The sequence below is a fragment of the Sparus aurata genome, chromosome 19 (assembly GCF_900880675.1).
Source record: "Sparus aurata chromosome 19, fSpaAur1.1, whole genome shotgun sequence".
Classification (NCBI taxonomy): Eukaryota; Metazoa; Chordata; class Actinopteri; order Spariformes; family Sparidae; genus Sparus; species Sparus aurata.
The window spans coordinates 16218446-16239543 of NC_044205.1; the positions used below are offsets into that span (position 1 = coordinate 16218446).

General features: G+C 42.2%; 1 protein-coding gene across 1 annotated transcript; it reads right to left on the reverse strand.

Annotated features, from left to right (window-relative positions):
- Positions 1-11411: 11411 nt before the first annotated feature.
- On the reverse strand, positions 11412-19834 carry pi15a (peptidase inhibitor 15a). Its single transcript, XM_030397680.1, has 6 exons — positions 19687-19834; positions 19284-19596; positions 18266-18384; positions 15939-16071; positions 15732-15847; positions 11412-13551 (listed from the first exon to the last, which is right to left on the reverse strand). Exons 2-6 carry the CDS (start codon positions 19545-19547, stop codon positions 13416-13418), a joined length of 768 nt encoding a protein of 255 aa, XP_030253540.1. The 5' UTR covers positions 19548-19596; positions 19687-19834; the 3' UTR covers positions 11412-13415.
- Positions 19835-21098: the final 1264 nt, after the last annotated feature.

Consider the following 21098-nt stretch of genomic DNA (forward strand, 5'->3'; position numbering starts at 1 on the left):
ATCCACATGTGAAATTGACATTTTCACACTTTGGTCATGGACTTTTACAGTGATATTTGTGATATTTGTATGTTATGTAGGAATTCCTTTAGTTTTCCACAGAACGGGAACATTCACTTCAAGGTTGTTGACCGACTGTTGCTGCCCTCTTACCTGGTAACTGGCTTTGGTCAAAAATACATTAATGTGAACCAGATCTGCCTCCTCTGTGGAGCCTGGAAGCAAAAGTGGCCCCATTCTCCCGAGTCTAACTGTTCACAGGTGAATCCTTGGGGGGATTAAAACACAAACCAACTCTCTGTTAATTCCAAACCCTGAACTTATCGTCACTGTTTCCCCTCCCGTTTGCAACACAGTGCAAATTCCATAATGGGAACAGGCAGGTTTTGTCTTTTGTCATCTGGTCATTTTCACTGGTAGCCATGGCACATGTGGAAACAGTAGCTAATCACCAGGCCTCTGTGTGTTTGCCCCCTGTACAGACTTACTTTTCCACAGGGGGAGACACAATCTTCTTGTGTTTTACCTGACAAACATAATAAACCAAACGCTGGCCAAGCCGACCATGTGCCGGCAGTGTCTTTTTCAGTTAATCCCCTTGTTTCCATGACTCCCTGATGTTTTCATGCTTTTATTTTCTCTAGCCTTTAGCCATTTAACATCAGGTGAGTCAGAGACTCAGTGGACAAAGAATGGACAGTTGTGAAGCTCGACCACAGATATGTTTGAGGTCCACGATCTGTGTCAGGTTTTTAGATTCAACATGTCACGCTGGTTACAGTGCAGTTTAAACTCTAAAAATCATTTTTTGGGGGAAAGTGGAAGAAATACTCCTCATCTAAGTAAAAGTTCCAGGATTACAATGTAAAAAATGTACTTCTCACTAGAAGTAAAAGTTCTACATTCAAAATCCAAAGAATTTTAGTAAAACCAGTCAGTGCGTTGTTTCGCAGAGCTATCTATGGAAGTGAGCATGCTAACCAGCTAGCCCTTAGCCGGTTTGTAGTCCAGGCAAAATTAGCTAATACAAGTGCTAGCTGCAGGGTTGTCTGAGATTACAAGCAAATGGCAGCTACAGTTAGCAGCCGTTAGCGGCTACCCTGATGATGTGCTGCCCCCTATCTGTTTGGAGAATGAATTCAGCAGGTGGACGATTCTTATATATTGCACCGCTAAATAAAATACTGGATAATTTGACATGTTTGGGCATCAAACGATGAAAGATGGAAAGGAAACTCGTGGAACTGCTAACAACAGTCACAAGCCCCAAGAAAGTATTACGTACAGTAACAACTGCAATATTACCCTCTGAAATATAAAGTATAAACACAGAGTGGAAATACTCCAGTACTTAGGCCCAGTACTTGGACCATCAATCAATCAAATTTCCACATTAAAGTGTGTTTACAGTTCTGGAGAGTACTACTGCATATGTGAAAAAGAGCAGTATAATCCTTTGATGGCTACAGAGGAAGCTGCATGTAGTCTGATAAATTGCCTCCAGTGAAGTCATGTAGTGGCAAAGTTGCATTCTGGGTAATGTAGGCAACAGGTTTTGAAAAGCAGAGACAGTTTAAAACCAAATGGTCAAACCTGATTCAGCAGAACCAGAGATATCACCTTTTTCTTTCCACACATTCTTCCTCCTTCCAAAACCTGGTGCCTGCATTACCCACGATGCAGCTAGGCAATCAGAGGTCATTTATCAGCTTCCTTTGGAGCCACAATTTATACAATGTTTTTTTTCACATTTGCAGTAGCACTCCCTAAGACCTGTAAACACACTTCAATGTGTAAAAATGGCGGAGTTACCCTTTAAGACTCGCTGGCTCTCTGTGCGCTGGACACTACTGATATATAACTATCTCATCCAGGGCACCCTCGCCATCTAACCTACTTCAGTATCGGTACAGAATGGGATACAAGAGCTCTCACATCGGAGCGACCCACCGCATTCTGAACCTCCATAAAACCGAGGGTTTACTGTCGGCTCCCTGGGTCAGTAGCAGGGGCCTCGGCCACAGCTCCAGCGGCGGCCCTCTCTCTGCGGTCAGACCCGGCGGGCTCCCACCCCCTCGCACACCGCAGCTGAAATAGCAACGCTCTCGCTTCGCCCACAACTCCCAGGAGGGAAGCGCCGCCGAAAAACCCTCATTCATCTGCTATAGATTTAATGTTGCTCCACATTTAGATGTGTGTGTGTGTGTGTGTGTTTGACAGTAAGAGAGTGAGAGGTGAGGCAGCGAAGGAGTGATGTGTGTTGGTGCCTTCATAACATAAATACACAAGTCAGTACATAAAAAAAAAGAAAAAAAAAAGAACGTGCAATTATTTTTGAACACCCTAAATAAGTTTTACGGGCTCGGGATATGAAATGACTTATATTACAGTAGGTTTATGGCTGAAATACACAAGGACCGACTGTAAGAGCACGTCCCTGACCCGACTATGAAAATGAAATTGTGTGGATAAAGGAAAATATTTACCAACTGCTCAGAGGTCTCCCTGATTTACAGTGTGGTAATTTAGGTCAAGCCATCTGTAACAGACGAGACGTTCTCTGATTAATGTTTATCACAATGCCTGCCAGTAAATATACACTATTTGCGCCTGCGGTGGAGCAATATGAATGATTTCATGCTTCTTGTAGGAGCCCCTCTATCATTCCTCCTCCTTTATGGCATCCATTGTTTCCTGCCGCTCCCTGCTTTGTTTCAATATTTCACTTTTTTTTTTTTCCTCGAACCTCCTCCCCACCTGCGAGCTGCTGCCACTTCCCCTCAGCCTCCCTCCTCACAACACAAGCGTTCGCTCTCCATTCCTCCGCTTGTCTTTCCTCGCCTTTCTTTCTTTTTTTTTTCTCCCTTCGCTCTTTCTATCTCACCCACACAGTCATTGTTAAGCCACGGGTCCAGATGCTCCGTTCGGTGCCTCCTCCATTCAGCATGTAGTCTTGCGAGAAAACCCGTGAACCAAGGCTAGAATGCCTCGGACGTTTTTTTTTTTTTTGCCAGGCCCCGTGTCCGCACACACAACAGTGAGCCTCTGGACACAAACACTCTCGAAGAACACTTTTTTTGTTCTTTTTTTTTTTTTGGCCCACGTTTATCTGGCACGTTGTTCCCCTAATGGTTCTGGTTGAGCTGAATTGAGGTCAGAGCGTTGGAACGGCGTCAGGGGTGAGAATGGGAGTAAAGAGCATCAAGGTCATTTGGCAGACGTTTTACATCGCTGCTTTTGTGACATTATCAGCGGGGCTCAGCAGAAGGCTGCCTCTGATATCCACTTCAGGTCGTTTTTTCGGCTTACTTTGGCTGCCTCTACCCCCATGTGGTGGAGGGATGGCAGTGCATCTGTGAGCACTGAGCACAGTGGCGTGATGGGAGTTGCTGTGTTTGGACGTTGCAGGTGTTACTGCAGAGCTGTTGTTGTTGTTGTAATGGTTCCAAAGGAAAGACAGGCCTGAGAGCAGCTAACACACCAGGATAGGCCATCATTCAGTATGTTAAAGGTGCAGTATGTGAGAACTGGCCACCTCTTGAGTCCAGGGGCTAGCTGCTTAGCATGCTAACTCCAGTAGATATTCCTGCATCACAATATATGTTGATAATTTCATAAATGTATTATTCTAAACTAAAAGTCTTACATATTGTACCTTTAATTGTAATTTCTGTGGTCCCTCCCTCCCTGTCATGCACAGCACATTGTGTTAATATTCAAACAGTGATCAAATGTTACTAAGTTTGCTCAGGTATTCATGTACGATTTTGAGGTTCTTGTACTTTGTCTGGAGCATTTCCATTTTTGGCTACTTTATGTTTCCACTCAGCTACAATTTCTACTCGACTTTGTTTATTTTATAACTAGAGTCACTCTGTACTTTGCAGATGGCGCACTGCATCAGAGCCAAAGCAGTGCAGTCGGATTAAAAAAAACATCAACAACAAAAACCACTGGTTCTAATACTCAAAACAATGCTGAATGTCAGATGTCATTCAGGCCTATATTCAGCCGCCTGGACAACATGTATACAGTATAGTATACACAGTGATGGAATGTAACTAGATTTAATAGATTCATGTTAATAACTTTTTTTTAGTAATTACTTTACAGATTACATGCTGCATCGGAGCCAAATTAGCTCATTTTTCCATACATATACTTTTACTTTTGCTTTTGATACTTTCGTCCATTTAGTACCAGCAAATTGCTTTTGAGACTTACATACGTTTATCAGATACTTTTACTTGAGTAGTATTCTTACGGGTGTCTTTTACTTTGATTAAAGTTATATTTTAACATGATATCTTATTTTTTATTGCTGTGTTCAAACCACGTAGCTGAGCTTTTTTAAAAAATGTTTAGCTTTTTTCTCCATTACGCTCAGAAGGCGAGGTGTATTAAGTTGGTTTCAGTCTGCAACCTCACTGCCGGATGCCATTAAATCCTCCATACTGGACCTTTTGTGCTTAAAGAAATGAAAGTAAAATAACTCAGTGTGCAGATGTCCCTTAATGGCCCTTATAAGTGATATTTGTATATATTATATCTATACTATTATATAGTATAGATATTAGTCTTGCACATAAACTAACACTTTGTTATGTGCATTAGTCTTAATAAGGCCGAGTGAGAGACGCAATGTTACACAAGCTAACAATACACAGACACCATTCTTTAATATTCACCAGACACAGGCCTAAAAGCATGTTGCATGCAGCAGTTCGCCACCAGGTGTCAGTGTTTGATCTTCAGACAACTTCTTCTGTTCGGGGATTAGGTTGGAAAACAAAAGAAAAGAAAAAAAAAACATAAAACATGTTCGTGATGACAAACGAAAATGTTCAAGCTTCCCCCAAGTTTTGCACCACAAAAGGCAACTCTTGGCATTTTGCTCCCTCGTCTCCCAGCCTGTTCCTGCAAGATCTTAAGCAAGCAGAAACACTGACATTCTGGTAAACTGATAATGTGGAGGCACTCGGAGCTGGGCAGCTGCGGGTGCCCAGATTCCCTTCGGTTTGTGTCAAATTCTATGAAACCTCCAATGAAGTAATTTTACCAGAAACCCCTATTACACTGTCAGTGTCTCATGGATTGCTGCTTGTGGTGCAAACCAGTCGAAACCAAGAAATTTCACAATAATGCCAAAAGCAGTTTGGTCTCATGTCATCAAATATCATTTTGTGGAGAGAACACAGTAATCATGCATTTTCTTGGATATGATGTGTGTGTTGGTTTGCCACATTTGATTTCAGTCATAAATATGAAAATGAGTTTTGCTGGGGGTAGTTTTTTTTGTTTGTTTTTTTTCCAATAATTCGAGGTAATAAAAGAAAGACTATATATAAATAACAAAGGAATCTTGTAATGTTGAGGGCAAAGAGGTCAGTGCTGCAACCAGCACAGGCATCAAAGCCTCTGCTAGCTTGTCGACCACAGGTACAGACGAGCGTTTAGAGTGGAGGAGGAGAGCCCATCTGATTATGCAGCACTTTCCCAGCGCTGTGCTCCTGAGAGGACATTGATTTTGGCCCACGTCTCGCTGCTGCAGGATGTCGCTCGTCTGAAGTCCCCGCTAGGCCCCGCGAGGAAGGCGAGTGCGGGCCCCGTCCAAGACAAAGACTACAGTAGGATATGGAGGGCAAACACAGAACATAGGGCCACCTTTGCCTCAGTTTATGTTCTCAAACTTGAACCAGAGGGGTCAAGTCCAGTCCGTCTCAGGGTTTGCAGATTTATCCTAACAGCCAGGATAACAGCCCAGGGTCTGACATTTAGTAACGTGTGATTACATTTAATGTCACATATGAGGTGAATATAGACTACACAGTTTTATGACAATAACGCCAGCTTATGTCCTTCGTCATAAAATGGAATATCTATACTGAAGTATGCCAGATATGCTTTATTTATATGCAACCAGACCGTGTGAGGGGCTTACTTTGCCAAGGAAAAGTCACTAGACGAGAAAAAGCGACCATAACGTAAGCCATTAAGCTCAAGCCGAGATGGTGTCTCGCTAGCGTAGGGGAGTGCATGCGAACCTGGGAGAAATGTGACATTTCCCCACATGTTATGGTGCCACTGGCCTAAAAAAAACAGACCGAAATAGACGAGTGAGACACCGCAAATGATTTGTGTACCTGAAGCGCTTTATTTTTTACTCCTTGTTTGAAGTAAGGGCACCCAACTCCAAAGATGAGGGAGCGCAAAAATCGTGCCCTGTGCAGTTAACTCCGCGGCCCCAGGAGATTTATGGCAGTAAAAGGGTTTTAACATGTACATGCCGACATTTGAGGAGATCCCCAAACACGCTTCAAGTAGCTGACATCAGTCTCTGGGGAAACATACTCCTGCCTGACCTGTGCACATGTCAGAGATATGAATAGCGCAGCAAGTTTGCCACAGTGTAAAAGTCATATTACACATATGTGAGGGTGTTTTCTGTGCAGCACGTGGAAATGTGTCCAGACTAACAAGGATTGTGGTTCAGCTAACATCTGAGTTTCAATGCAATTCCCCTAAAACTGTCTTCTATTAAATGTCCTGCCAATAAAGATATATATATATAAGATACATAATATTATAAACAATGTTAAAGAAGCGTCCCCTGTTTTAGTTCTTCTCCTCTGAATAAATATTATATAAATACGGAGGTCATTTATTGAGTTTAATAGCAATGGTGTCCCCATCTTCAATAAAAATGTACTTGCATATGTATAATGTGCTACTGATGTTTAACATAATTTTACTTTTTATTTACAGAAAATCCAAAAATTCAACTAAGAAATGCATCGGCCACCCCAAGACCCTCAGTGGCCCCCTCTATAAAACATTTCTTGCAGCGCTCCTGTTTAAGAAAAGGTCCACTTACCAGCTAGTTCTGTAGCTTTTGATAGTGTCACTTGGTCTTCATCAGCCTACAGGGTTTGTTCACCTGTCTTGGAACTGTAAATGTTCAAACCTCCTCATATTTGTACCTTGTGAGCACGTTTAGGGCATGTGACACTGTGACACTATGTGATGTGATCATAAGCTCTGAAACAAGCAGGTAAGAAGACCTCGAATTGGTACTGTGTTGTCAACAGGTCAAGAATAAACTATCAAGTCATTGTCAAAAGCTGCAAAATAGGCGAGTAAGTGGATCTTGAGTTGAGATTGTTTAGTGATTTGTTATTTTGTGCCCTCTTGGATTCCCCTATTCATCCAGTTCCCCATCAGTTTAATCACAGAAGTGCAGTTGTTATAATCATATAATCAAAAGTTTGAATCTTTACCAGGGTTTGCAACAATTTTACTGCAAATATATCACGACTTTCTGTGCTCTGGTGGCCCGGCTTCAGCCGAGATGTTTGTCGACTGTCTCATTTAATTTCTCGACAAGTGCAGGTAGTAAAAAGCCCTCCGGATGCCGGGACTCTCTGCCTCTGCAGGGCCTTTCTACAGTCAATGTCAGCTAAACTGTTTATAGCAGGATAACGAGGTGAAAAATGATAAAGTCCAGAACCAATGCTTTTTCAACATTGAGCATTAACTCCATCCGCAATTCGGATGTCCTCAGTGCCCTGGCAGTGGCGGATTATGGGGAAAGTTTGAGGACAGAGCGAGGCTTGGACCGGGCACAGGCTGCATTTCCGATGGTTGAGCTGCAAGGGGAGCAAAGTAAACATAGTTGCTGTGCTTCCAACGGGGACAGAAGAAAAAGGGGAAAAAAAATACAATGGATTAGAAAGAATCCTCTCCCAATATCCCCCTCGAGGCACAGAGAAGCCAAGTTTTCAACCATTCAGTGCTTGAAGTCAGGGAGGGCAGAGAGGTTGTAGAGTACAGAGACGATAAAGGAAGGGGAGAAGCTTTTCTGCAGCTGCACAACAAACATCAGCAAACCTACAAGCTCCCTCCACAAAAGATTTATCCCCCTTTTTCAGTATTGTACTCTCTCAAACCCTTTCTCATACTTCTCCCCATTATTGAAGTTGGATGGCTCCTTGCACATTTTGGAAACCGACTCCCCAAGCTTCACACTCTCCCTGTTAATAATCCATCACCCCGCCGTGGTCCGTATGAAGTCTCCATCTTCTTTCCAAATAAACATCTCAGCACCTTCACACTTGAGGGAGACGAAACTTTTTTAGCAATAACAGTTTATCTGACAGGTCAGTAATTCACTTGTGTTATTAGGGAAAAGTGGCGCACCTTCGGATGAGCCTACAGCTGCGTCATCGTGGCCTCCGTAGGTGTTGGCGCTGGCTGATAGCATGAGCCAGTTGAGCGGGATTTATTGCTGCAGCAACTGGAGAACTGGAAATCTCTGTTTCTTCTCTCTGTCCGTCTGATTGTGTTTCTGTCTCCCCCCCTGCTGGTCTTCAACGGAGCTCATCAGATTTTATCCTCAACTACCCTTGGTCGGGCGAGGAATTTGTGAAATACAAGAACGAAAGAGCGCAAACCGCACCGTGCAAAATCAAGACAAACGAAAGAAAAAAAGAGCTAGATATTCTGCATCGTCAGTTTTGAATAAAAGAGCTGAAAGGAGTTGAAATGTCACTCGAGATGTGGGCGATAAATCGAGCCGAAAATGAAAGAAGGGAAAGGGAATTAGTGCCCGGTCGAGTGTATGAACGTCATTTGAAGTGTAACCTCTCAAGTTGTTAAGTAGTCAGAGAAAGGGATGGAGTTTGAGCAGGTATGAGTTTATATGCCCATCCTAGAGCCTACAACAGTCAACAAGTGATCGTGCAGACATTCTCTCTCTTCTTTCTCCTCTCTCCTGAACTACTTTCACACCAGCCTCTGGATGATTGATGCATCATGTAACCAATGAGATTTAAAATCCAGCAACATATAGTTTATATCAGTTTTTTAAGGCCCTAAACTCTAAAATGATGCAAGTTTATGGCATTGTATGCATTTTTGCTTTTTTAACAGGCTGTTTTTCCACTTAAGTGTTTGTTTAAAAGAAAATAAAAAACCTCACTAATGAGTATTTGCCCCTGTTACTCTCAAGCAGGGGTATTTATTGGTCACAACATGGCATTTTCTTGTTTGGCGCCTGAACATTTCAACACACGTTCATCATCAGTGAGACCATGTGAGACTGTGTGATGTGGACCCATTGTTTTCCAGCTAATATTTTTGTATGAAAAAATGTAGATGAGGACCAGTTAATGAATAATTCAGTGTGTTCAAATTCCTATAGATTGATACGCGAGGCACATATGGAGCTTCTGGCAGCTTGGCAACATTCTCATAACCTTTTCAAAAGAGCACAAATCCATGCCTCTACTCCAAATGATCCAACAGTAGCTTTGTAATTTACCTTGGACTGGCTGGGGTAGGCCATTTGGGGTTAGTTTTAATCGTATAGTCTATAGTTTTATTAATTTTAAGTACATTTACAGGGACCAGAACAGGTTAACCGTAGAGAAAGTATTGCCGACGGAGACGAAGTTCCAGTTGACGTGTAAGTGGTAAAATCAGAAGTATCTTGTGGAGAATTGGTTTGAAGTTTGAATGGTCTTCAGGGGAAGCGTCCACAAGACAGAAGAATGATGATAAAAAAATAAATAAATATGTGCATTGCTGATGGAGAACACACCAATAATGGAATTTCAGTGCAATGTCGTTCCTTTCCAATTCACACTCTCTTTGCAGGCTTTTTCCCCCCCCTTACCCGGAGGCTGCTTTCATCCTGACCCAACTCCATATCCTTGACCTTTACTCAGCCTCTGCCACAAATTGATAAGCCAGGTGAATGTCGACAGCAGGTTGTCTATCTCATCACAGCCTCCCGCTCCTCATCTCTGCTCTTTTAAACATCCACCAATCATCTGTTTGGCTCCGTGTCCGGCATTTGCTCAGACAGACGGATTTTTCCCATGCATACTAATGTGTTCCTCGAAGACTCTCCGCTGGTTGGTTCCAGGGAGCGTGCTGGCCTGTTGGGGCTGGCTGCAAGGATGAAGCCTCTTAATGAAGAGCAGGAAGTAGTTTGAAAACATCACGCTACGCAGAATCTTGCATGAAAATGTGAGGCCTTGTGTTCCTACCTGCCAGACCGCATTAGGGTGCAGCTAATGTTTCAGCCTGGAAAGATGTTTCCTGCAGATTAGTTTACACTTGGACTAAGGCAGGTGTTGATCTAATGAATAAAACATGTTGTGGTCTTGTTTGCTTCTTAATTTGCTTGGTAGCCCTTCGATCTCATACATACACTTTTTGATGCTGGCTGGCTCAGAACCATAGTCTGCTTTCCCCACTGGAGAAAAATGTTGGAAAGCTGCAGCATCTGCCCAACACATTAGAACGTTTATGGCTCTGTTTGTCGCAACCTCCTACCAACTTACTTTGATCACCATACGCAAAATCTTTAAGCTGTACAACTGTGTATTTTCTTGCCCACTCTATAGATTTAGTCTGTATGTATGGTGGTGACACACATTCCCTCTCTTTCTGCTTCTAGCATTCCACTCTGCTCCCTCTCAGTAAGGTCAATGGTTTCATTGGACAAACTCAAACAAGCGGGTCCCCTGAAACCCTATCAGTTGTCCGTTCATTTGTGTAGACATGGACAGATGGGGCCAAAGTCAACCTTCTCTTATTAGGATTCAGATGTACTCCCAGCATGTTTTGTTTTCTCCCTCTCAGCCTTTGATACCCAGGATGTGGGACTTTGTAAATGGCGCTGTTTTAATTGAAAGTGGAAACTTAAAGAGCTGGATTGGCACTTTGGGCAAGAGCTCTAAACAATATCAGACAAGAGGAAGCGCTCAGACAACACAAGACAATAGACCGGATTCACATGGCAGCCATTTTCCTCTGACATCACACTCAGGGTGGGAAGCTCAATATTTGTAATGCTATGTTTCAGCTTGCAAGTCATACAAACATAGAGAATCTATTGACCAGCACTTTAAAAAGATGATGGACTTTGTAGGGGTCATATTTCAAGCAACAAGGTAAAGCAACACATTTGTTCACCCATTAGCTACAACAGCTAACATTAGCATTCAACCACTTCCTAGCTAATATTTGATTACATCCAGTGTGTTTTCACTTTCTGGCTTCAATAAACGTTCATATTTTAGAATTAATTCATGCCTTAATTCAAACAGCTATGTTAGCTAGGAAGTGGTTGAATGCTAACATGAGCTTTAATGGAAGCTAATGGGTTTCATTGTTTTACCTTGAAGTATGGCCTTATGTCCTGACAGGTTTTCACTATTCTTTGTCTTGAAACGGTAAAAAGATAACAATTTGTCAGATTCTCTATTTATAGGACTTGCAAGCTGGAGCAAAGAATTTGAGTTGCCCACCCTGAATGTGATAGCGGAGGAAAATGGCCGCCATGTGAATATGGTCTACTGACAGTGATGCTGGCGGCTGAATCGTACAAAACCACAAGAAAACAATCAAAATAGAACATTTTATTACAAATACAAAAGACAACAGGAAAAAGCGCAGTTCATTGCATAAATAGCTTGTTGTTAATGTTGATTTAAATACAGTCAGTGCGGAAAATGTTTTCCTATTGTAATGCATTATTTCCCAGTAAAGTGTGTTGACTTTTTGTCGATTTGTAAATGTCTTAGTTACCGTACGCTGATGATGTGTCCTTCTCCTTCTGCTGAGAAAACTTTCCCGATTTTGAAAAGACATTCTGATACATTTGCCATGTTAAAAGTGTTGAGGCATTTTAATATTATGCTAGTGCTTTGTTCATGGAAAAGTTAATTGACATTATAGTAAATCCCCTTCAACATTATAAAAGTTGACATGCAAATGAACCATATTCAGTTAATCATTCAGGTATAATTACAATCCTTTTACAAAACAATAAAAAAAATGACTATCAATTAAATATTTCTTCCCATATAAAAATGAATAACTTACAGTATACTTGTTTAAAGATAGTCAAGGTATGATGATTATCCACATGTACAAAAAAATAATAATTTCTTGGTGTTTTTTGGGCATTTACAAACAATTAAGGTGCACTTGAGTGCCTAACTTCGAGAAACCAAACTACGTCAGTGATCATAAAAAAATACAAACAATGGATTTGTCCAATGTAACAATATATTGGTATATAACATACCAATATGTGTACCAATATGATTATAAAACAGATATGTAGGTCAGATTTATTGTATGTGCTCTCTTTAGCATAAATACCACATGAAATATAATTGAAACCAACCTGTGAAATGCCTCGAGGTATGAAACATGTAATGAAACACAACCTAAACACTGCAAATGTTCTGTAGAAAATGTTAAAGGAGACCTATTGTGCTTTTGAGTTTGTGTCCTTTCTGTCAGTGTTTTATTATGTTTTTGTGCTATTAAAAGTCTTGAAAGTTAAAAAGGCCAAAGTCGACACCTAGAGAAGCTCCTCTCCCCCACATAAAACACTGCTCCTGAAACGCCCCGTCATTAGTCCCGCCTTGAATTCTGTGACTTTGTGAAATCACGCTATATCACTATGTCACACATTTGTTACACATAATTTATGCCTAGCAGCCAGTTTGGCACATAAGAATTGATTTAGCACAGCTGCTCTGTTGTTGTTAGTGGTGCTGACTCAGGCGTGTGAGAGCTGACCAATCAGAAGAGACTGGGTATTTGGGAGGAGGGCCTTAAAGAGAGCGGCACTGGACAGTATTTGAGCATTAACGCATGTAAAACTATTCTATTGAAACACAGAAAGAAAATGATGAACCTGAAAATGAGCATAATATGTCTCCTTTAAAACAAACAGGGCTTTTGACAACAGAGGTATCATCTATGCCGACGTCATGTAAAGACCTCCCAATCTGGCCGATGTATAGTTCTTTTTTTCGTGTATTTTAAGTTTACAGTAAGTGCACTTTTTTTCAACAAATTATTGCCAATTTGTTGCAGACACGAATAAAAAATCGTAACAAACTCTAGTATGAAGTTTGCCGCACCTTTCGGCCACTGTAGGTTTTACCCTCTGAGGTCAAAAGCTTTGATCATTATATCACGACATTCCTGTGAAGGCAGAGCACACAACATGAAGGTGTGATACCCATAGCACCAGAGTGAGCATGGACGAGCAGCTATGATCTTGTTATGTCCTTAATTACCACACCGTCAGTGGTAAACGAAATATAGTGAAAGTGTATGAAGCACCACATACAGTATGTACTCTGTTTAAGGACCCAGTCTACACATAAATTATAATAGTAACAGCGAATCCAATACAAATTAAATTTACAGTTTATGTACAAGTCATCAACACTAAATTGTCTGCTGCCTTCAAATGTATGTTTGAATCTTTAAATAAGCCCATATATACAAAATAGTGTGGTCCACGACTGTTGTGCAAATCCGTATTAAAGTAATGTCTCTGTGGTACTGTAGGTTGTCAGCTTATGTCGAGAGGAAACCTGTGTTTATTTGAACCAGTGCAGGTAGTTCGTCTTGAGAGCGGGAAAGCACATGTTGTTGCTGCAGGAGCCCCCGTAGCTGGGAGGGCAGGCAGAGCAGGGGACGCCTACTTTGTAGGGAGCCTCTCCGATCCAATTACCCCTGAAAGAAAAAAAACACGCCCAGGGTCAGTGGAGTAAAAGATGATGATTTTAAAGAGGAAACAATGATGATGAAACTACATTCTTGATGTTAGCAGCAGCGGATGACGAACATTCACATCTTAATATCCACTGGGTAACTGTTTTTGAGTTCTTGAAGGTGCAATATGGAAGAAGTGGCCTCCTGGAATTTATACTCCCAACAAATAAAGGCTGCATAGTACCAGAGTAACTGCTAACCACTGCTAACTGCACTGTTAGCTTGTTAACTCAGTTAGCTGTTTATTTGTTTATTTGTTTATTTGTTAGGATCCCCATTAGCTGCACTCTAGAACGCAGCTAGTCTTCCTGGGGTCCACATTTAAAACCAGTACATTTAAGTATAAATCTGCAATCTCAACATGAAAGACAAGACAAGTCAACAAAATCTTACATTAAGTCTGTACAATCGGATTGTCATCTACCTCAAAGAACGTGTGTAAGATAACTCCAATGTACAGCGGTTATAAAATAAAATAAAATAAAAATAATAAAATAAGAGGGTAAAACAAATGAAAATGACAACAATAAACCCCATTACCCTACATTAGACCCTTTGTATGTATGTGTATGTGCATGTGTATGTGTGCGTATGTTAGTTTACAGGTATGAAATTCCAAGATATTTTTTTATTTGCTTTTTGAATGTTAGTTTGTGTGTGAGTTTAGTTGTTGGCAGTGGTAGGGAGTTCCATACTTTAATTGATCTATCTTCTATTGTGTGCTTCAAAAAATTGGTGTTTGGTTTAGGAAGCATGAACCGGCCTTGTGTTGCCTGTCTGGTGGCATATGTATATGAATCATGATTGTGTTTTAACTGATTGTATTGGTATAATGGTGTTTTAAACTGTAATGTTTTCCATATTGAGAAAAGTAATGCAGCATTGACTCTATCCTCTACTTTTAACCATTGTAGACAGGAATGCATGTTATTGCTGTGCAGCTAGATGGACTACCAGGGGAGTGTTGGTGTTTTTACCGCTAGCACAGGAGGTTTGGGCCGCTGGGAGAAAGACTTTTTCAGGTCCTGGGCTAACTGTTTAGTATGCTAACGTCAGCAGACAAACAATACACAGATGTCTTAATATCAAACCTGTCATTTCTTCACATTCTTAACATTTCAAGTCAAAATTCTTCCCCAGGTCAAAGTCGAGCAACCGGAGTAACTGTGGAAACTACCCTGCAAAAGAGAAGGAATCCTCTTGACGGAGGACGCAAAGAAGGCGAAGTGGTGCCGTGTCAAAGTCTGTTCCCCCATCGAGACTAGTTTCCCCTTAACACCAGGACTGGAGAAAGTTCAAACCTGGCATTCAGTTGGCATTCTTTCTACTGGATCAGTAAGTAACAGAACCTGTCCACTTATTAATAAAACCAGCTGTTTTATGTTGCCTTTCGAGGTCCAATTAGGATTCTTACGGTTGTTTCTTGCTGCTTGTGGTAGCCATTGTGGCTAACTGAAATGATCAGCTGAAATGATCGGCAATTGTGCAAAACTTAGCTGGAAACGTTTCCACTTCAATTATATGAAATGATCGGCAATTGTGCAAAACTTAGCAGAAATCATCATAACATAGCTACTTCGCAATCTGTGCTTTGTGAGCAATTAGACATCAGACATTAGCATGTGTACAGAGACAGATCGAACAACAAGGTGTAAATAGAAACCAGCTAAATTATATCTTGACACCATCCCCATTCAAGATGTCTGAGAAGCAGAGGCCATGTTCTCTACAGCTAAAATAGGTCATCAGCGTCCTGAGTCTGTTAGTCTTACATATGTCTCCAACCAGTGGGATTAAAGAACTGGGGTCACAAGTCAGTCACAAGTCCAAACGGGCTTTGATTCATGGGATTTTTTCTTTTAGAGATCTTTTCTTCTGTTTCGAGCTTTGGTAATGCAGTGCCGGTTCACAGCCTTGTATCGAGGTTATCTGAATCTCCCAGCCAACATGGGTGGCATTTCACAACTCAGCACAGAACAGAGCAGTCTGTGTCGGGATTATGTCTGTCGTCACCCTCATCGTCATCAGGTCAACAGGTTCGTTAGAATCAACAGGCTTCCTTCCTCACAGCATGTTATAAACACTATACAGGACGATCTACAGTAAAACCTTCAAGTTAAGTGTCTACAGAGTGTACTTACTTAGGTGAGTAGTTGCAAACTAGATACGTCGCCCGCTTCCACACTGAGCCCCATACGTTCATATTATGGCACGTGTGAATGGCACAGCCCACTTTGTTAGATGTCGCCCACACCATCTGCAAAAATAAGACACACCAGCAGCCGATTAATGCCACAGTTAGACCATTTCAACAGGATCAAATGTAATACTGAATGTTGTGTGTATACCTGTGTATAGTGGGTACACATGGGACCATAGCATCTGAGAGGGCACCGGGGGTTGCAGTCGCGGGGGTACGGAAAAGAGTAATCTTTGACCTCATCGTACCACGGCTTCACCAGCTGAAGAATGGAGCGATAGCTGTGAACAGAAGACGGACACGTTCAGTAAGCGACACAGCGGACATCACAACTGATGATGAGCTATTAGTGCAAGCGGACCTTGTTACCAGGCTGAGATTTCAAACCTTGATTATGTCTGATTTGGGGGAAAATTTGCTAGAGGGAGGTTGCAGTTTGCATTCAGGGTTAAGGGAACATGGAAACCTGACAGACTTTGATTTATGAAAAGCAGAAACACCTAAAAATAGTATCTATGGGGCAGAATGTTGGCTCAGTGGTCTCTGTTCGCTCCACGTGCTCCGATTTCCTTCAACAGTTGTTAAAATCTAATATGCTGCCATCAAATCTTTTTTAATATATTTCTTGTGAATTGGATTAGATGTTGTTTTCACATTTCTTCCAAGTCCTTTATGGTGTTTCAGGGACGGTCACTCTGACCGCAATAACAATGAAACGACCTCAGGTTCTGAAATACAATATACGCTCTCTTAAACTGCCTTACTGGCTAACTGGCCAACTTCCAGGATGTCAAAGTGGATTTCAAAGATGTGCTGGGGCCTTTAGAGTTTGCAGCCGAAAAGCTACAATTTTAGTCACTGACGATGATCGAATTCCTGTGATTTCAAAGTGCAGAGGAACATTTGTCGGGATGTCCCTGACAAAAAAACATATATATGTATAATGTTTTCTACACGTCCCCTCGGGTTGGACTGATAATCAGGGCAGGTATAGATTTTCTGACTTTTAGTATCAGTGTTTTTAGTGTGTGATTGTCGATTAAATAAATCGATTTAACGCTGCAGTACTTTGGCTCTGGTGCAGCCTCCTTCTCTGTCTGTAGTCAACACTCTGTGGTCTCACTTATACTTGGGCCATGTCCAACACCCCCCCCCCCCAAATTTTGCAATGGATATTAATGTCGCTCGATTCAAGGTGCGCAAACTGTGCTTGGGATTGACTCTGATTTCTTTGTGCCGTTGCCTTGCTTAGTTAACACCTGCATAGGGCAATGACAACATGTAGTCTCATTCAAGTCCTCTGGCTCACCATTTTCTTGCAAAAATACTGCCAAATTGGCAAGCTGGCATACTAAGTCTGTATGTTAAAGCTCTGCGTGCTCGCCGCTCCATCAGGTCAATTTACCTGTTGTTTTCTCGCAAATATCGCCGAGTGTCGCTTCCACCTCCTCGACATGCAAGTTATTTTCAAAATAAAAGCCCAAAGATGCCCTAAATGCTGTTTGATCTTCAATATTGTGAAAAATATCGCATATGACGGCAAATATCGCGATATATTAGCCTAGCCTAGTCTCACTCAATGTCCCGCCCTCAATGATATCTGATTGGTTACATGTCACAAGTAATAGCTCATCACTAAATAATCTGAGAGTAACTAGTAACTTAATGTAGTGTAGTAGAACGCAGAAGAAAATGTAAATACCCAAGTAAAGTACCTTAAATTTGTACTGAAGTACAGCACTTGAGTACATTTTAGTTTGGTGCATTCAATCAGTATTTTTAATGCAAATGTAAAATTGTTACAAATATTGGTTATCGGTCTCCTTGATTACCAATAACTGTTATTGTTACCAGTCGATCCCTAATGTCTACTTTCAGGGAATAAAGGCGACATGAATCATTTAGTTGTATGATGGTGCAGGCCCTCTAAAATGAAAAACATCCATATATGCACATTATTTACTGTCTGTCGAGTGGGTATACAGTAAAATACATTTCAACAGTGAGCTCCAACTGATTTAAATCTGTACTGATAGTTAAACTCCTGTCACCTTAGTTTAGAAGGTTTTTTGGAGGATATCCTTCCTATAGCACTTTCTGTGTGAGTCACAAGGTCTCGTCAGCATACAAACTCCCTTGAGTCTCGTGTTTTTGCTCCTCAGTAAAATCTCAGAGTGTAAAACACGTGAAGGTGCCCTGTGTTTCCAAATGGAAAGTCAAGACCCACTAAAGGGATGCGCCTTTGTCCTCATGGGTCATGGCTGGAAACACAACGTTTGTTTATATGAAGGGTCACAGGAGCATTCCTCAAGCAGTCACCAGGTCACAGTGCAAAAACCTTTAGGGGAGAGAAGAAGGGGGCTGCAGGGCAACGACCATGACTGCTGAGAGAGAGAGAGTCGTCCCTGAGAGGAGCAGCAGATGTCAGGGAAGGGGGAGGAGGAGGAGGAGAAGGAGGAGTCAAAGGTCACTCACCGTCCTGTCCTGACGGAGAGGTTCTGACCCAGGAACCTGAGGAGGTTAGGTGGCCCGTGCTCCCACAGGCAGGCAAGAGCCCAGTCCTCGGCTGTCTTGGCCAGAGTGTCGTCCCACACCTACATACACCGACACATGGTGGGAAAACCCGTTGCATAACTGATGGAAAGTATCAACAGCAGATCCTCATTCAGCAGCGACATGTGAGATAAGAGTCGGCGCTTTTGCGGGCGCTCACAGCGCCGATACAGGTGTTACCATGGCAGGGCGCAGAAGTCATCCATCAAAACGGGTTACGTAAGTGGAGAAAGTTAGTTGCCCAGTATCCCTTGTAACACTTTAACGGAACAGACAGGGGGCTGGATGGGCTGAGGAACAGCAGAATCCAAAACTTGTCAACATACGGTACAGTGGAGGGTTTCATTGGGGAAGGAGACTTCCTCTGATTACTTCATTCTGCAGTAGTTTTGTCAAGTGAGGAGCACCCTTCATTGCATTTAACAGAGAAGGGCACTGACAATTTTGGAAGGAAATAAGCAAAATTTGAAAAACACTCTAATAAGCCGCCCTCCATAAAAATATTTTGCAGTTGAAAATAGAAGCTGCAAAAATGAGATGAATAGTCTGATTCACACTTTGTTTGGACTTGCAGCCTCAACAGGTTCTACAAGTCACCACTACTACGCTGCCAGCAGGCTACTTGTACCATACATGACCCCTCTTCCCTGTGACAGGGGGACTACTTTGGTGGTCTGCCGCTGTGCAATGTGCTGAGCAGCTGAAGGTGCCAAGAGACGCAAAGACATTTGTCACTTTACTTCCTCATAAAACCACAATCAGATGTGTGGGGTATCCCATCACATCACATTGCAAATCATTTTAAACTTGATGCATTCAGTTTTGTCACATTAAAAAAAAAAAAAAAAAATTAAAACATTAGGAGTAAATTGATGAGATATAGAGTGTGCGGCTCCAGGAATGACATGCACTGACAACAAATGAATGAAACTTCACTCACCATGTATTCCATATTGGACGCTGGGGGAAACACCTTCCCTCTCACTTTGTTGTGGTAATCAAGAATAGCCAGCATGTCGTTCTGACTGATGTAACGCTTCCTCCTGATCTTGGAAGACGTCGCGGCGTCCGAGCCGTGGCCGTGCGCTTCGCCGACATGGGTAAAATTGGACGTGGACACGGCGGCGACGCTCGTTGCCAGCGCACTTGCTCCGCACGATATGCACAGAAGAATTAAGTCTACGGCGAACAGCTGAGGTTTCATGCTTGGTTTGAGGAGGGGAGGGGGGTTGGAAATTGAAGATTGAAGCGATCTGCAAAGGAAAAAAAAGTAAGAAGACAAAACTGTGTAAAGTGTGCCGCGGTGCACACGAAGACGCTCCAAAAACCCTCCTGCGTCCTACCTTCTCCTGCGCTGCGCTGCGCTGCCAAAGGCTTGTATCACCTCTACAGCCTCAGTAATGGGTCGGAGAGAGGGGAGGGCTGCGAGGGAGTGAGGGAGATTTGCGCTTTGCAAACTTTTGCGAGTTGCTTTCGGGAGAGGTCCGTCTTCGCGGGGTTTATATATTGGAGTGGACGATGCAGGAAGTGGCTTCGGAGGTAGACGCGCGGCAGCCCCTCCTTGTCACCTTGAAACGCTGCGTAATTTTGGAGATGATGTGTTTGGGTTTTTTTTTTTTTTTTTTCTTTTTTTCTCCGAACGCCTTTTCCCCGGCAAAATCGTGTCCAATTGCCTCATGACATCTGCTCGCAGCCGCGGGATGTGAAGGAAAACAGCGTTTGATTAATAGAGTACACCAAGGATGGAACATAACAAAAAAATAAAATAAAATAAAATAAAAGACTTTGAGTTACTTTTTTTTCCGGAGCTGTCAAAAGCAAAAGCTAATAAGTCTTGGTCATGCATGCTGGATCCAGGGTAGATGTTTTTATATTGATAAGTGACTTGTAATTGACACCCACCCCTATCTTATCATTTTTATTGAGTTAACCTGACTAATCTCCACTGGTACATCCACATAAATTCATTGGTGGGAGCAGGGCCAGCAGCTTCATGAGCCAGATCAGTGTGAGAGCTGTGTCCTACCATGTGACCTATCAGTCTTCTTTTGTCGTCTTCATCACACTATAAAGATTACACTTGTTCAGAGTGTGGCTCCAGCTGTGTGGTTTTTGCTGGAGCAGATGCAGAGCCCAGAGAGGGAGGGGGAGAAAAAAAACAAAAAAGAAAGAAACCCTCCTGCAGGTCATCATTTTCATTGGCAGCTGGTGAACAAATTAAAGAAACGTGACGCAGGAACGATTCCCCCCCTCCCCCCTCCCACCTTTTTCCTCTCTTTACTCTCCTCCTCTCTTGTTGCCGACACAACTGGTGCTTTCCCAAAAAAAAAAAATAATAATCTTCTTGGAAGTGATGGACTTTTCAGGTGCTGGAATTGGTGGAAGGGATATATCACTCCGGGGCTGTCCGCAGCGATGGTTTTCTCCTCCGTTTAACTCCATCCATACATTTTGGCCCCCCTGCTCTCCTCTTCCTCAATACATCGACGTTTTCATCGGGATGGAAAAAGGGATAAGTCGTGACAGATTAGCTGAATGCTTCTGCTTCCTAGACCTGATCCAGTGATGCGCTCCATGCCAGGACACCGAGCAGAAATGCAATTTTTCCTGTTGAATGTGAGAGGAAAAACTTAAAAAATTGAAAGGTATTTTTTACAAAAGAGGACTGGAGATGTGATGTATTACTATTAATATTTTACACTTAAATAGATCGTCATTCTTCAGTGAAATTTGAATACTTGTGCTACAGGCATTA

Coding starts and splice junctions, on each gene's coding strand:
- pi15a (XM_030397680.1), bottom strand. CDS start 19,547: ATGAAACCTCAGCTGTTCGCCGTAGACTTAATTCTTCTGTGCATATCG. Junction 16,072..18,265: donor CTCTCCGTCAGGACAGGACG/GTGAGTGACCTT, acceptor TTCTGTTCACAG/CTATCGCTCCATTCTTCAGC. Junction 15,848..15,938: donor TGTGTACCCACTATACACAG/GTATACACACAA, acceptor TTATTTTTGCAG/ATGGTGTGGGCGACATCTAA.